Here is a 15753-nt window from a genome sequence, read left to right on the forward strand (position 1 = left end):
TACTCCTGATTCAGAGGCCTATGTCTGGTCTCAGAGAGAGCCAGAGCAATGGATCATCTGTATGCCAAATTACCATTCTCTCACTTGGGTATGTCTCATATTCATGCCCCCCAAGTGTCTTAGATTGGGTTTCACAAGAATGGACTTTGAGATGATGACATGTGTGCAGAAGGTTTATTGAAGAGTGCTCTCAGGAGTTGACACTGTAAGGAAATGAGGAAAGTAGGACTGAGCAGATGAAGAAACACTTGCAATGTGGCTGCAACTGAAGTCTCCATCAATCCCAAGGGTTGCTCCAGAGCTGGAATGGCCCTTTAGAGTTGTTCTGAAATAGGATGGGAGCAGGCCTTTTAGCTCTGCATCAGCCAGTTTCTGGCCACATATCCCTTTGCTCTGGGAAGGGACACAAGCTTGGGTGAGGCATTTCCCTGCAATGGAAGGCTGTGTTCAGTGAAGAATATATGCATTGCCACCAGCCAATATTCCCAGTAGCAGGGGTATGGTGCAAAGGCAAAATGCCATAGCATTCACCACCCCAAGAAGAGAGCTCTGACTCAATCAGGTTACTTCCACTAAATAAGAACACATCATTAGGCATGGCCTTCTCTACTATACCTACTCATGGCCAGTTTCAGCTGGTGCCCTAAGAGCTTGTTCGATCTGTTGAAGCCAAGTAAATTGGCCTGCTTTCACCCAAAACATAAAGCAAGGACTCTAGCAAAATGGGTATTTAAATGTTTATAGACTCATCTTCAGTACAACTGCTCAATAACAATCACATCAACAACAATAATAAAATAGTATTTTACGTTAATTTGGTACATACAGTGCTAAGTACTAGGTACCTAACATGTTAAATACTTCTATTTAATCTATCTTACTTAATCTTAATGGCAACCGTATGAGATGTGTACTGTTATTTTTATATCACAGATGGAAAATTGAAACCCAGAAAAAAAAACCTGACAAATGTATTTAATATCACATGACTGATAAGTCATGGAACTTAGGGTTTCACACTCCATCACTGTAAGAACTTTACTAAACTATCTACACAACTTGACTTATTACTAGCCATATACTACTTGACACTTGAAAAGAACTCTGTTGACTTCTTAATTTTGTTTTTTTATTTTTTTTTTGCGTTACGCAGGCCTCTCACTGCTGTGGCCTCTCCCGTTGCGGAGCACAGGCTCCGGACACGCAGGCTCAGTGGCCATGGCTCACGGGCCCAGCTGCTCCGCGGCATGTGGGATCTTCCCAGACCAGGGCACGAACTCGTGTCCCCTGCATCAGCAGGCAGACTCTCAACCACTGCGCCACCAGGGAAGCCCGACTTCTTAATTTTAAATATAAAGTTAGATCTACTGCATTAAAAAGACTGAAAAATTGACATTATACTTATTCAAAGCTCATATGATCTTAACTCTTTGGAACATTGTCAAGAACCATGAAACCAGTGTAAAAGGTTTTATGTTCTGGTAGGAATGGAGTAATGAGGATTGGGTAATCTTTTCTACTTTCTGCATAACAACAACTAGAAAACTGGATCAAAAAAGGTAACCATCATTGTAAAATATGAGACAGCCATTGGAAAACAAGCAGCACAGGACTATAATCACCGAGAAGAGGGAAGCAAACCACGGGAGGCTTGAACAGAAGAACTTACTTCCTTGAGGTAGTTTTCAGGCCACTGATCAGGAAGTGGAAACCCTAATAGAGCCCAAAGTCCTCACTGAACTTAGGAACCAGAGGCAGCATCTGAGGAGGCAGAGATGGTTAGAATTTGGAGGGCAGCATACTACCAAAGTGGGAGCTAAACAGAGAGAACTTCAGAGATCTGCAGGGGGTTCCACATAAGGCTTTGACTGAGTACTGATCTGCTTATGCATGAGAAGAAACTTCCCATGGCTAGAGAAAGAACCACCCACTAAGATTTAAAGTACAAACGTGGCTGAGAGTAATTTATGTCTCCACAGGAGAGTGGAAAGACCTTGTAAAGTAATGTGTACCCTGTAGAATACTTAGAAACATATTATTTGAGTTGTTAGCCTAAATACGCCATATACTACAAGTTAATCTAAACTCAGCTTTGCAATGCTTTGATCAGGCCTCAAGGGTATCCAACTGATTCCGGTCACCTACCTGCATGCCAGAACAAATTCTAACACTATTGAAAGTATGACAATACAATACAGCAACCAATAAGTCAAGCATCCAGTATTAAAAATTATCAGTTATATAAATACCAGGAAAATATAACTCATAATGAGGAGAAAATCAATCATTAAAAAGAGACATAAAAATGACAGAAACGATAGAACTAGAAAACAAGGACATTAAACAGCTATTAAAATATACTCCATCCTCAACATCACTCATCATCAGGGAAATGCAAATCATAACCAGAATTAGAAGTCACCTCACACCTATTAGAAGGGCCATCATAAAAAGACAAGAAATAACAAGTGTTGTCAAGGATGCGGAGAAAAGGGAACGCCTGTGCACTGTTGATGGGAAAATTGGTGCAGCCTCTATGGAAAACAGTATGGAAGTTCTTCAGGAAATTAAAAATAGAACTACCACGTGATCCAGCAATTTCACGTCTGGGTATTTATCTGAAGGAAACAAAAACACTAACTTGAAAAGATATATGCACCCTTATGTTCATTGCATCTGTGTTTACAATAGCCAAACATGGAGACAACCTAAGTGTCCATCAGTGGATGAATGAATAAAGAAAATGCAGAATATATATGCAATAGAAAATTATTCAGCCATAAAAAAAGGAGGAAATCTTGCAATTTATAACATGGACAGACCTTGAGGGCATTACACTAAGTGAAATAAGTCACTGAGAAAGACAAATATGATATGATCTCACTTATAACTGGAATCTAATTGTTTTTTTAAAAAAACTGAATTCATAGATACAGAAAACAGATTGCTAGTTGTCAGAAGTGGGACATGGGGGGTAAGTGAAATGGGTGAATGGGGTCAAAATGTACAAATTTCCAGTTATAAAATAAACAAGTCATGGGGATTTAATGTACAGAATGGTGACTGTAGTGAATAATAATGTATTGTATATCCGAAAGTGGCTACGACAGTAAATCTCAAAAGTTTTCATCACAATGGAAAAAAATTTATAACTAGGTGTGGTGATGGATGTTGACGAGACTTGCTGTGGTGATCATTTCACAATATACAAAAATATCAAATCACTCTGCTGTATGCCTGAAACTAAAATAATGTAATGTTATTTGTTAATTAAGACAAAAAGTGAAATAAATATATATATTCCATCTACATTTACAAAGGTAGAGAAAAATATGAACATGATGCTCAGAGAAATGGAAGACTAAAAAAAGACCCAAATTAAACCTCTACAGCAGGGCTTCCCTGGTGGCGCAGTGATTAAGAATCCACCTGCCAGTGCAGGGGACACGGGTTCGATCCCTGGTCCGGGAAGATCCCACATGCCGCAGAGCAACTAAAGCCGTGCTCCACAACTACTGAGCCTGCGCTCTAGAGCCCGCGAGCCACAACTACTGAAGCTCACGCACCAAAAGCCCGTGCTCCGCAGCAAGAGAAGCCACTGCAATGAGAAGCCTGTGCACCGCAACGAAGAGTAGCTCCTGCTCACCACAACTAGAGAAAGCCCATGTGCAGCAACAAAGACCCAACACAGCCAAAAATAAATAAAATAAAGTAAAATAAATACATTAAAAAGAAAAAGTCTAGAGCAGGGTTGGCTCTGGAAAGATTGGCAATTTTTTTCTTAAAGGGCCAGATAGTAAATATTTGGGGCTTATGGGCAATATGATCTTTATTGCAAATATTCAACTCTCACAAAAGCAACCACAGATAACACATAAATGAATGAACATAACTACATTGCAATAAAACCTTATTTTACAAAAGGAATGGGCTGATCCATGGACAATAAATAGTTCACTGACCCCTGTCCTAGAGATAAAAATATCAGAAATGAAAAATGCCCTGAATAGGATTAGCTTCAGATAAGATTCTGTACAAGATCAGGGAAATTAACATAGTGACTATTCACAATGAAACACCATGAGAACAATGATTTATAGAGAGAATCATGTATGTTTGGCAACATATCAAGCAGTCTTGATATATATACGTATTCTTAGTCCCAGAACAAGAGGTGAAGGAGAAAGAAAAAAATATTTGAAGAAATAATGGCTGATTTGTTTTTCCAAATGTGTTGAAAACAAGTCTACAGATACAGAGAGCTCAACAAATTCCAAGCAAATGAAGAAACTGAGGATTAGAGTTGTTAGATAATTTTGCCAATGTATTTTCATTACAAGCTATGATTCAAATTCATGTTTTCTGTTTAAGGAACCCAAGATTTTACTTATTTGGTAGGCTTCCTCTCAAACTTGATAGAATGACTCTAGTCTCCATAATAAGAGCAAAGGTCATATTTATTGAGAAGCCAAATATGCATCAAGCACTGCGCTCCATGTTATTGCATATATTCTCTCATCTAATTACAGTATCTCTATTAAGATAGAGATACAGTATCTCTATTAAGATAAGAATAATTTTCCCCATTGTACAGATGAAAAAACTAAAACTCACAGTTAAGACAGAATGTTTAAATAACAACCAGTAATGGTAGAAAAAGACATGAACTCAGGTCTTCTGGATTTACAGGCTGTGTTCTCCTATAGAGCTTGGCTATATGGATGCAGTATCTGAAAAAAGAAATAAAGCATACGTATTATATAACTAGAAACCATGTAGTTTAGGAATATTTAAAATACAAACTCATTAATAAAGATGGAAAACAAGGCCTTCAATTTAACCATTAGGTCAAGTAGTTACTGGCATCATAAAAATTACTGACAACAAATCTCAGAGCTAGTAAAATAGCTCCAAGTATGGTTATAAGACTTAGAATAAAAAAAAAAACAAAAAACATAGATTGTGAAATTATTTACAAATCATAGAATCCAGTCTTTTCATTTTGGAGAAATGGAAACACACCCCAGAAGGTTAAATAACTTACCTAAAATAACATCATTGTTTACTGACGCTTTATTCTAAGCCATCCCCAATTCCATTCCAGAAAATATAAATTATTCATGTAGAAGGACAAACACAACTTTGGCAGGTCAGAGATTTCAATGAGATGTGAATTGGTTAAGGATTGTGATTTATGAATTGAGGCAGCTATCCAGATTGCTTTATCTCAGCTGTCCTTCTGTGAAGCACACTATTGTGAGCACCTAAATTGACCTCTATTCCATCCCATTCAATAGTCATTGGATAGCTCATGTGGAGGAGGGTAAGTAGTGTAACGGTGCAAAAACTTATATAGAGATCATTTCTTCTTGTTTGCCAGATATAAAATAACCCAAGATAGTTTACGACACTACTCTGAAGGATTTAATATGTCATGCCTCATTTTAAGCAAGTTCTCAGGAGTATACACGTCAACTACATGCATGTATACACATGTACATATGTACATACATACATACAACACAAGCACACATGCTCTTATGTAAGCCCCATGAAGGCAGGGGCCACAACGTTCTTACATACTACCAATACCTTACACAGCAGTTGATACCGTAGGTGCTCAATATTTATTGTATGAATGAGAAAAATGGGTGAATAAGCACAAATGCATAGAAAAGCATAGATCTACAGCAATACATATAACTCAATTTTAAAGTACTAATTTAGAGCAGATTACTAAATAGTAATAATAACTAACGTATGGATTGATTTTCATGTGTAAGCTGTCATGAATAGTGCTTTTCTACACTTGTAATTTATTCAATACTGTCTTGGGTTCTGCGCAGAATTAAAGGTTTATCCCCCTTCCGGGTTAGACCACAAAGGTCTTAAATGTTTTTAATCTCAGAAATTTTAGGACATCAAGAATATCTGTCAAAGCTTATATGTGACTTCCAGGGTTTAGATTAGTACTGGAAGATAACAGCGATCAATAAATGCCAGCAATTTGTGTGCATGTGTATAGTAGTAGTAACAGCAGTAGTAGTGCTAAACCTGAGCTTGCCTTCACCCCGCTATCTGAAGTTAAAAGCTTTAAGAAAGTTTGAGCAAGTAAGCTGGTATGGTTGCCTCAAATTTTTGGCCATTTAGTCAGGAAATTGATAGAGGTGTCCTGGTCATTTTTTTAAATCTTTGAGGCTTGGAGAGCAGGGGTAGCTTTTAGTGATTAAATTTACTCAAAGCCCACTGGGGTTCAATCCCACTAGTCCTTTCTGAGCAAAAGTCCATATCTTGCCGTCTTAGTAATAGATGCTAACAGAAGAGACACGCCTCCCAAATAGATTAAACAGAGATGAAGAGAGAGACGCTGAAAATAGACATGGCATTTGCATGTTATTTACCCTTCCTTGAAACATTCTTACTCTGGCTAACTCAAAGTTTCTTTACATTGAAGAAAGTAGTGGTTCTTCCTTGTTTAAGAAAGATTATTAATATGTTAATATTCTGTAGTCTCCACAACAAGGAAAAATGAATCGAAAACAATTGATGGTTCAAGCTCTCATTAAAGACAGGAGAATAGTTCTCCAAGTGCTTTAATAATCCACATGCAGCAACCCTGTGAGGTAAATACTATTGTCATCCCCAGGTAAAGAAGCTGAGATTGAGATAGTAAATTTTCCTGAGATCTCAAATCTAGCCAAATGGTGAAAGCAGTGTAGATTTTCTGACTCCAAAGCCCCTGATCCCAGATACCATGTGGTCATTTTGCCTTACACTGAGGCCAAATGGGAAAGAAACATTAGCTAAATTCATTTCTGTGGGGTCCTTCATGTTTCTCAAGTACTCCCCCAGCATGTATCATACTTGATTAGCTCTCTTCATGGCCTTTCATATTCACAATGAGATCTAGCCAGGAGCATGGGATAAGGGCCAAGCTCTGTAGAACCATCCAGCTGCTATGTGCCCTGATAACTCTCTGAGCTCTTCTCAGAGAAAATAAGAATGTCTGAGCTTATTTCCCCTTCATTCCCTGTGTTTCAGGATCCTAGCAATCAACCTATTAATATCCTCAATAATATCCTTTAGCTTGTCATTTAACAACAAGTATCTCATCACTGTCTGTCCCTACCTGGTTTTGCCACTTACTAACTGTAACTTTGGATAAATTTCTTAAACCCTCTAAGCCTCATCTGCAAAACAGATCTATAAGAGTACATACTTTACGGAGCTGTAAGAATTTAGAGAGATAATTTGTTTAAAACACTTAGTAGCAAATAGAAACCGTTCAATAAGCATAATACATCATTATTAGCTTTTAACTACAGGAGAGTTCTTCTCCTACCTGTTCTAGTCCTTCTCATGTTCCTTTCACACCAGGAAGTAGGGGCTCAATGTAACAGCACACAAGCCTGACCTCAACTTTAGTTCTCATAAATCGATTCTAGGATTCTCTACGAAAGAAAGTACATATTCATAATTCTCAAATTGCATTTTGAAATAGCCAAGATTCTTGAATATTAGACTTACTCGACTTATGCCCCCAGTCATGTGACAGATTGTAAAATTACTGCAAAGTCTTCATCTTTCCACATCCATGCTACTGGAATGTGACTTCAGATCTTCCCACTAAGAGCTGAAATCTAAGTTTGCGGTGACACTTGCTTTGGCCAGTGGAACGTTAGCAATCATGAATCAAGCAGAAACTTGAAAAGCTCTTGCACATTTGGGCTTTTCCATTACTTGCTGCTTTGGGAACTCTGCAATCACCACCATAATAAGAAGTCTGGGCTAGTCCCCCAAACGACAAGAAACATGTGCCATAGTCATCTATCACTCCACCCAAAGCCTGCCAACCACCTGACATGAGTGAAGTCATTCTAGATAATCCTTCTGGCAGCTTATCTGCATACTGACCACACATACACGTGAGAATCCAGCAGAGGTCAACTGAGCCAGCCCAGACAAGGAAAAATAATCACCCAAACCATAAGCTAAATAAGTGTTTGCTGTTTGACCATTAATTGAGTGGCTTGCTATGAAAACAATTCTTAACTGATGTAGATATTGGTACCAATGATCAGGGGCTACTGTAACAAATACGTTATAAAAACATGACATCATCTTTGGGACCAGGCAGGAGGCAGAAGGTAGAAAAGTAACAAAGAAACTATTACTAATATCAGGGAAAGCAATGAGAAATTATTAGTGAAGGCTGGAAAAGCAGTGAGGAAACTACTGTGACAGGCTGGAAATATGGTAACCTTTATTATATGTAGTGAGACAATTAGCACAACAGTCACCTGAAATAGCTTGGAAGGTAAAAAATGTATTAATTAAATGTTGGATTTGACTAAGGAACATCCCAGAGAGAATACTAAAGGTACCAGTTTGGTACTCCTGGCCACATTTTATAAGGTCTAAGAAGAGAGAGATTACCTAGTGAAGGAGCCTAGAGATGAGTTTGCAAAGAAAATTTGGGGAAAATATAGAGGGATCAGGACTTGTTACACAGGAATTCCTTTCTTTCTTTTTTTTTATCCCTAGTGTTGGCCAGTAAAACTTTCTCATGTAAAACATGGTTTGAGGGTAAAAAACAAATCATTCATGTGACTATAACAGCCTTGATAAGACTCAAATACTTAAGGCATGACTAATGATCATCTCAGTCAATTAGACAAAAGTTTTCTAAAAATCTTAAAAGCATGGTCTCAGAGAAGCTTAATCCAAAAATAGCAGTAAATAAATAAATAAATATCTGTAAAATAATTGTGGGTATAACTTTTTTTTCCAAATTAATTGCATTAAATCTAATACATAGAAAACTCAAAAAGTGATTAAGAGACTTGTACAAGTAAAAGAACTACTAATTTCAATTAAAATAAAATAGTGGTGAAATTGTAGAAACGACTTCTGGTACCCCAACTTTCTTCTAACAAGAAGCAGTTTGAGGAAGATAATCAGCTTCGAATATAGCCATTCTTTTAAATGCAAAAGGGAAGATATTTTCAGCCAAGGACCCACTTCCATTAAGCAGTAGAGTACAGTAAATTAGGGAGCAGCTTTCGGGGAATAGTACTATACCTTAATCACGGACAATTTCTGACTCCAGAATAAGAAGAACTAGCAACATTTCCCCTGCAAGATTTCAAAATTGTTATGGACCAGTGACAATGATGTGCTTCCTGTTGGAGTGGAAGCATCTGTTGGAATCATCCTACCCCTTATCATCATTGTATATTGACTTTGTATGGAAAATAACTTTTCCTTTTGTTTCATTAGATTCTGGATCACCAAGAGTTACCTCTGAGCCACATCCAGATTTGCACATGAGACAAATCACAGAACCCTGGACTCAAACTTTAATGCTATAATTAGATGAGAGCTCTGACATCCTGGGATTAAGGTGAAGACATGTAGGAGAGATATGAATATGTGTGATCATAGGGCACACTGTGGTAGAATATAAAGTTGGCCACAGATTTTTTTCTATCCTTGTGCCCACAGCTCTGCAACATGACTTTGCAGGTCCATCAAGACATAGAATCTATTTCTTGAATCTGGGTTGGGATTGTAATTCATCTTGCCTAATGTAACATCAGCAAACATGAAGCAAGCAGAGGTCTAAACAATGCTTGCACACCTGGAGATTGCCCTCTTTTGCTGCTTTTGGAAACTTGCAACTATTAACATGTAAGGAAGCTCAGGTTGTCACCCTAATTAACAGCCCTACCAAGTATCATACATGTGAGGCCAACCTCACTATCTTATCTGGTGAGTTCACCTTACATTTGGAAAGTAAAACTTGGCATACATCATTCATTTCTTAGCATCTTCCCCTTGGGAGCAGGTTGCCCACAGAGATCAATAGTTCTATTCTGCTCTTTTCATGCATAAATCTTATACAGGAGGGGGGTGCTCCATGCTGGAAAGGCAGCCATGATACAGCATTGACCTGGCCTGCACCTGTATCTGCCTGAAAGTCACGCTTTCCCAAAGAGTTAAGCTATGTCCCTTTTCCAACCAAATCTTTATGGTAGTAAGAATGTAACAAAGGTGACATTTTGGCCCCCATCTGCCTTATTCCTTTGTCTTATGATTCAGTCGTGTCATAACCCATAAGAGGAAGACCAGTATCATTTATTTTGCCTCTCATAGATCCCAACAATGAAATGATGCTGCATTTTCCTCTTCTACACATGCAATTAAGGTTCAAGACAATTTCATTCATCTCTGGAAAAACACAGGAAGAACTTTGATGATTTTTACAAGTCTGACACTTGAATATGTTTGTCTAAACAAAAACATTTACTACTGTACAATGGTAGAAGTCAAAGCAGGATTCCTTTCATGTCAATGATTGTTTTGGCTTTTGGATACCCCTTCGAAGGAATCAACACATAGCGAACCTGGAATTCTGTTTCACAGAAGATGAGAATATATACCAATTTCTCTTACTCAACAGTTCTGAGGGGTGATTACATTGCCCATTTTTATTTTTTCCTATCCAGTACAACAGTCTGGTTCAAAAGGCCACTGCCTCTTGCTCATTGGTTATAACTACATGTGTTATGCAATCACTTCTCCACTTGCTGACAAGAGCAATGAAGTCAATTGGAGTTATCACTTTCACAGATTGCAAACAAAACAAAGATAAGAAAAGCAAGTGAAGAAATCAAGTTTGATCAACCATTGGTTGAACAGTGTTATAGGCGGCTGGAAGACAGCAAGCAGATGTATTATCAGTTAGAAGACAGCCACTTGTTCTTGGCCCCTGCTCATTCTCGGTACCCATAACCATGTCTAGCAGATGATGTGTCTACTGAGGACAAAAGAAAGGGAGGGTGGGATTATTCACATGATTTATGCTAGATCCAGGTCTTATCTTGGTTAGCAGTATCCTTTTTCCTTAGAATCAAGATCTAACTGCAGATTTTTCCATGTCTGTGGTAAGTATTCATCAAAAAGACAAAGATAGTAACACATTAGTAATATTCAGTGATGTAATAGCTATCATAACCTGCTTTACAGTTTCTTAAACTTCCCAGAAATCACTTTTATTCCATGGAAGTAAACAAGAAAGAATCAGGAATATTTCCCACATACTTATCTTTTCAGACATACCTAAAAGGAAGCCAAAAAAAAAAAAAAAAGATCACTTGACATTTCAGAGAAAACTCTAAGCTAAAGAGTCCGCTGCTTTACGCACAGGCAATTCTTAGGTAACTGAGAGGCACTGAGTGTCAGAACCCTTGCCGGCCTGGCCTCCTGCTTTACTGGCACTCCTGTCTGTCTGGCTGGCTATGCTGACAGTGTAAATCAAGGGATTATCAGATTGACCACATGCCCTAGTCTTTTGTTTCTTTGTTTTTGTTTTGTTTGGGGAGGGAGAGAGGAAAGTTGACTGGAGCCCCAGAGATCTATGAAAAAAAAAAAAAGAAAAGGAGGAGGGGAGAGAAATGTGCAGTGATAAGTGCTTTCTGTTGTAAAAGTTATGACAGAAAATAAGAGTTTGATTCTGGCAGAAACAAACTGGCAATGTGGGTCAAGGATTAACCCACAGGGATGCTGGGATAACATCTCCTGAGACATGTCTCTAAATTACATCAAAAACTTCTATGAAGGATGTGTAAGTATTATACAAGCAGCAGCAACAACAATTGTATGAGTCCTATCTGTTATTTAAAACTGATTTGCATGAGTGCTGATGAATAAGGTCCTCTACATGTATGGAGAATGATATAAATATCAACCATTTGCTTCAACATATTCTGAATTTAAATAACTGTAACTAGAATAATTCAGGAAGTACTTTTAGCTGTTGGTGCTTTAAAGCTGATCGCTCTCTCAACTTGATAATTGAGAAGAGAAGCTGTAATGACAACTAAATAAACATTATTTGCTTATTAAGATAGTGTGTATACTAATGAATTTAATGTTGGATTTATTATCCAATTTTTTAAAAAGGTACTAGATATACCTTACTAGATATAAGATTACCTTGATTTTATTGCAAAAGGATTACAGGGGTAAGGGATCTTAATTAAATTCAAAGCTTTTTACAAGTTTCCAAAATTATTTATGTCATTAGCAACAAGTCCCTATTTGACTGTTGCACTTCATATTTTCAAAATGAAAAGGGTAAGAAATCTCAAAATGTAGGATTTGAATTGGGTTTGATGATCTCTAAGTTTCTGTCTTTCTTTGAAACTTTATGAATCTTAAATTTTTTTAAATGTGATAATGAAAACATCCTTTAAAATATCCTCCTTTAATGTTTGTTTTCAAAAGTTTTTTTTTTCTCCTAAAACTGTAACAGATGAAGCCTCCCACCGTGATCGGCCAATTCCATACCCTTTTCTTTGGATCAGTCCGAATGTTCTTCCTTGGGGTGTTAGGCTTTGCAGTCTATGGGAATGAGGCTTTGCATTTCAGTTGTGATCCAGACAAGAGAGAAATAAACCTCATCTGTTACAATCAGTTCAGGCCAATCACTCCACAAGTAAGTGTTTCTGTGTGCACAAATGTAAACCTTACTCCACACCAGATAAAATTGTTTTCTTTTTAAATGTAAAATAATGTCATAATAAGATGAAGAATATTCTAACAGGTATTATTTCTAGAATAATTACCTTTTTAAAATATTAGTTGTATATTTCAGGTAAATTAATTTGAGTTGGTCAAGAGTTTCTTCCAAGTCCAGCATTCTATTATCTATTGATGTTAGAATTATACTCCAGGCTTGTAATTAGAAATAGAAATTGAGTAGATACTAAAATAACGTATTTCATCATTATTAGTAATTGGTAGATGATGACAGTAAAATATGACTACTTTTTCACAATTATTAAGTGTTTAAAATTTTAAACTCTAAACATCTTGGTAATTAAATGAGATTATGTCCAGCATTACCACCTTCATTATATTATTTTTATCCTCATAAGACTTATAAAACTTAGAATTTTTAAATTAGCCTCTACTGAGGGTCAGTAAATTATGGTTTTTTTTAGTGTATTTTTTCATTGTGTGTTGACTGATTTGACTAAGATATTTCTGACACACTTTAGGTGTTCTGGGCATTACAGCTAGTGATTGTCCTGGTTCCTGGAGCTATTTTTCATCTTTATGCTGCATGTAAAAGCATCAATCAAGAATGCATTCTTCAAAAGCCCATCTACACTGTGATTTATATCCTCTCTGTTTTATTAAGAATTAGTCTAGAAGTGGTAGCATTTTGGCTTCAGATTCACCTCTTTGGTTTCCAAGTAAAACCTCTCTACCTGTGTGATGCTGTGTCTCTTCGGAAAAAATTTACTACTATAAAATGCATGGTGCCAGAACACTTTGAGAAGACCATTTTTCTCATTGCAATGTATACATTTACTGTTATTACAATAGTCTTATGTGTTGCTGAGATTTTTGAGATAATATTTAGAAGATTATGCTTTCTAATTAGGCAATGACCAAACGGTTGATTACCTACTGTCATGCCACAATTATTTATCAACCATTTTTATTTAGTTTTATCTCATTCAGTGAGTATCTCAATTTCAAACATAAATATCTGTTCTTCAAACTAACCTCAGTGTGTCTAAAATTTATGTCTAGTATAAAATACAATACTCAGGGCTTCCCTGGTGGCGCAGTGGTTGAGAGTCCACCTGCCGATGCAGGGGACACGGGTGCGTGCCCCGGTCCGGGAAGATCCCACATGCCGCAGAGCGGCTGGGCCTGTGAGCCATGGCCACTGAGCCTGCGCGTCCGGAGCCTGTGCTCCGCAACGGGAGAGGCCACAACAGTGAGAGGCCCACATATCGCAAAAAAAAAAAAAAAAAAAATATAATAGTTCTAAGGCAGGGATTCTTGAACAAAACCTTTGTTCCATTTTAATTTTGTCACACATTAGGAAACATACATGGAACTAATGTTAACTCATTTTTAAATAGTACTTTTACAGAGTTCTTTCATATACAACATCTTAATCACAGTATTTTATGGCCAGAGAAACTTTTATTAACTCCTTTACACAGAGTAGAAAAATGAGGCTCAGGGAGATTAATATATGCAATCCTAGGATTCAGCTTTCCTAACTATAAAGCTATTTCCCTTTCCACTTAACTATGCAGCACAAACTTTGAGGATGTAATTATTATTGTATTCATGTAAAATATAACTTATTTAAGTGCAAAAGTTCTCAATTAATTATTAAAAGAGTCATTCTATAATTTGATGACTAACTTGAAGAAATGGAGCACTTACATTTTTAATATTATACTCATACTGTTTTCTTGAAATTTTTAATATTAAATGATATGGTAATGTGGCCACCAAATAAATAAAAAATGCTATGGAAAATACTGTGCATGGTTTCCTTGTTGCTTGTTGGAAAAAATAAACCCTCTGTGCTCATAGATATCCTACAACTATAGTTTCTATATTCAAGATTATTGAAATAGTAAGTTATATTTATATTAAGCTAGACTTCCTAAATAGCTATGAAATGATTTCAAAGGAAATTTTTAAAACTTTTTATTTTATAAAGGAGTATAGCCGATTAACAATGTTGTGATAGTTTCAGGTGCACAGCAAAGCGACTCAGCCATACATATACATGTGTCCATTCTCCCCCAGACTTCCCTCCCATCCAGGCTGCCACACAACATTGTCAAAGGTAATTTTATATTAATTCAGTGCATTTCTTTTTATCTGCCTGGCTTACCAAGAATCATGTCCATATGATATCATTTAAAAACTTTATGTATGATTGCCTTATACTGGTGCTTTGTTAGGGAAATAAGTATAGTCAAAAACTGAGGTTTTCAATTTTTTCTTAAGCATTATTCAACCTATGGTTGATATCATGAATTTCTACATTAATTTTTACATCATTGAGGCTTTCTCCACAGGAAAGCACAAGAAAAATCCAATTTACCTTCATTCAACAAATAGCTGCATAGTATCGATTATTAAACATGTACCACATTAAAAGTTCAAATACAAAGATAAACAAGATGTAGTACCTTTATTGCCTGTACCTAGGGTGGACTCCTCCTACCAATTCTCCCACTTTATTCATTAAGTATGAAACAGGTAGAGATAAAGTTTACAACAGCTGTGCTAAACCTGTACAATGAAAACTACGAAATGGTGTTGAGAGAAATTAAAGATGTTAGGGCTTCCCTGGTGGTGCAGTGATTAAGAATCACCTGCCAATGCAGGGGACACGGGTTTGAGCCCTGGTCCGGGAAGATCCCACATGCCTTGGAGCAACTAAGCCCGTGTGCCACAACTACTGAGCCTGTGCTCTAGAGCCCATGAGCCACAGCTACTGAAGCCCGCACGCCTAGAGCCCATGCTCCGCAACAAGAGAAGCCACCTCAATGAGAGGCCCATGCATCGCAACGAAGAGTAGCCCCTGCTTGCTGCAAATAGAGAAAAACCCATGCACGGCAATGAAGACCCGACGCAGCCAAAAATAAATAAAATAAAATAAATAAATTTATTTTAAAAAAAGAAATTAAAGATGTTTTAAATAAGTGGAACAATAAACCAAGTTCATGGTTTAGAGGTCTTAATCTTTTATAACTTCGGTCACTCCAAATTGATGTGTAGATCCAACACAATCCCAGTCAAAACCCCAGAAAGCTTTTGTAGAAATTCATAAGCTGCTTTCAAATTTCATATGGGATACAAAAGACCTAGAATAGCCAACATGATTTTGAAAAAGTAAAAGTGGACAACTTACATTATGTATTC

At 37.0% G+C, this 15753-nt stretch overlaps 1 protein-coding gene across 1 annotated transcript; it reads left to right on the forward strand.

The window, feature by feature from the left end:
* Positions 1 to 11587: 11587 nt before the first annotated feature.
* On the forward strand, positions 11588 to 13460 carry GJE1 (gap junction protein epsilon 1). Its single transcript, XM_007450303.1, has 3 exons — positions 11588 to 11626; positions 12317 to 12499; positions 13065 to 13460. The coding sequence occupies exons 1-3, from the start codon at positions 11588 to 11590 to the stop codon at positions 13458 to 13460; spliced, it is 618 nt and encodes a 205-aa protein (XP_007450365.1).
* Positions 13461 to 15753: the final 2293 nt, after the last annotated feature.

Source organism: Lipotes vexillifer, unplaced genomic scaffold (genome assembly GCF_000442215.2).
Source record: "Lipotes vexillifer unplaced genomic scaffold, Lipotes_vexillifer_v1.1 scaffold112, whole genome shotgun sequence".
Classification (NCBI taxonomy): Eukaryota; Metazoa; Chordata; class Mammalia; order Artiodactyla; family Lipotidae; genus Lipotes; species Lipotes vexillifer.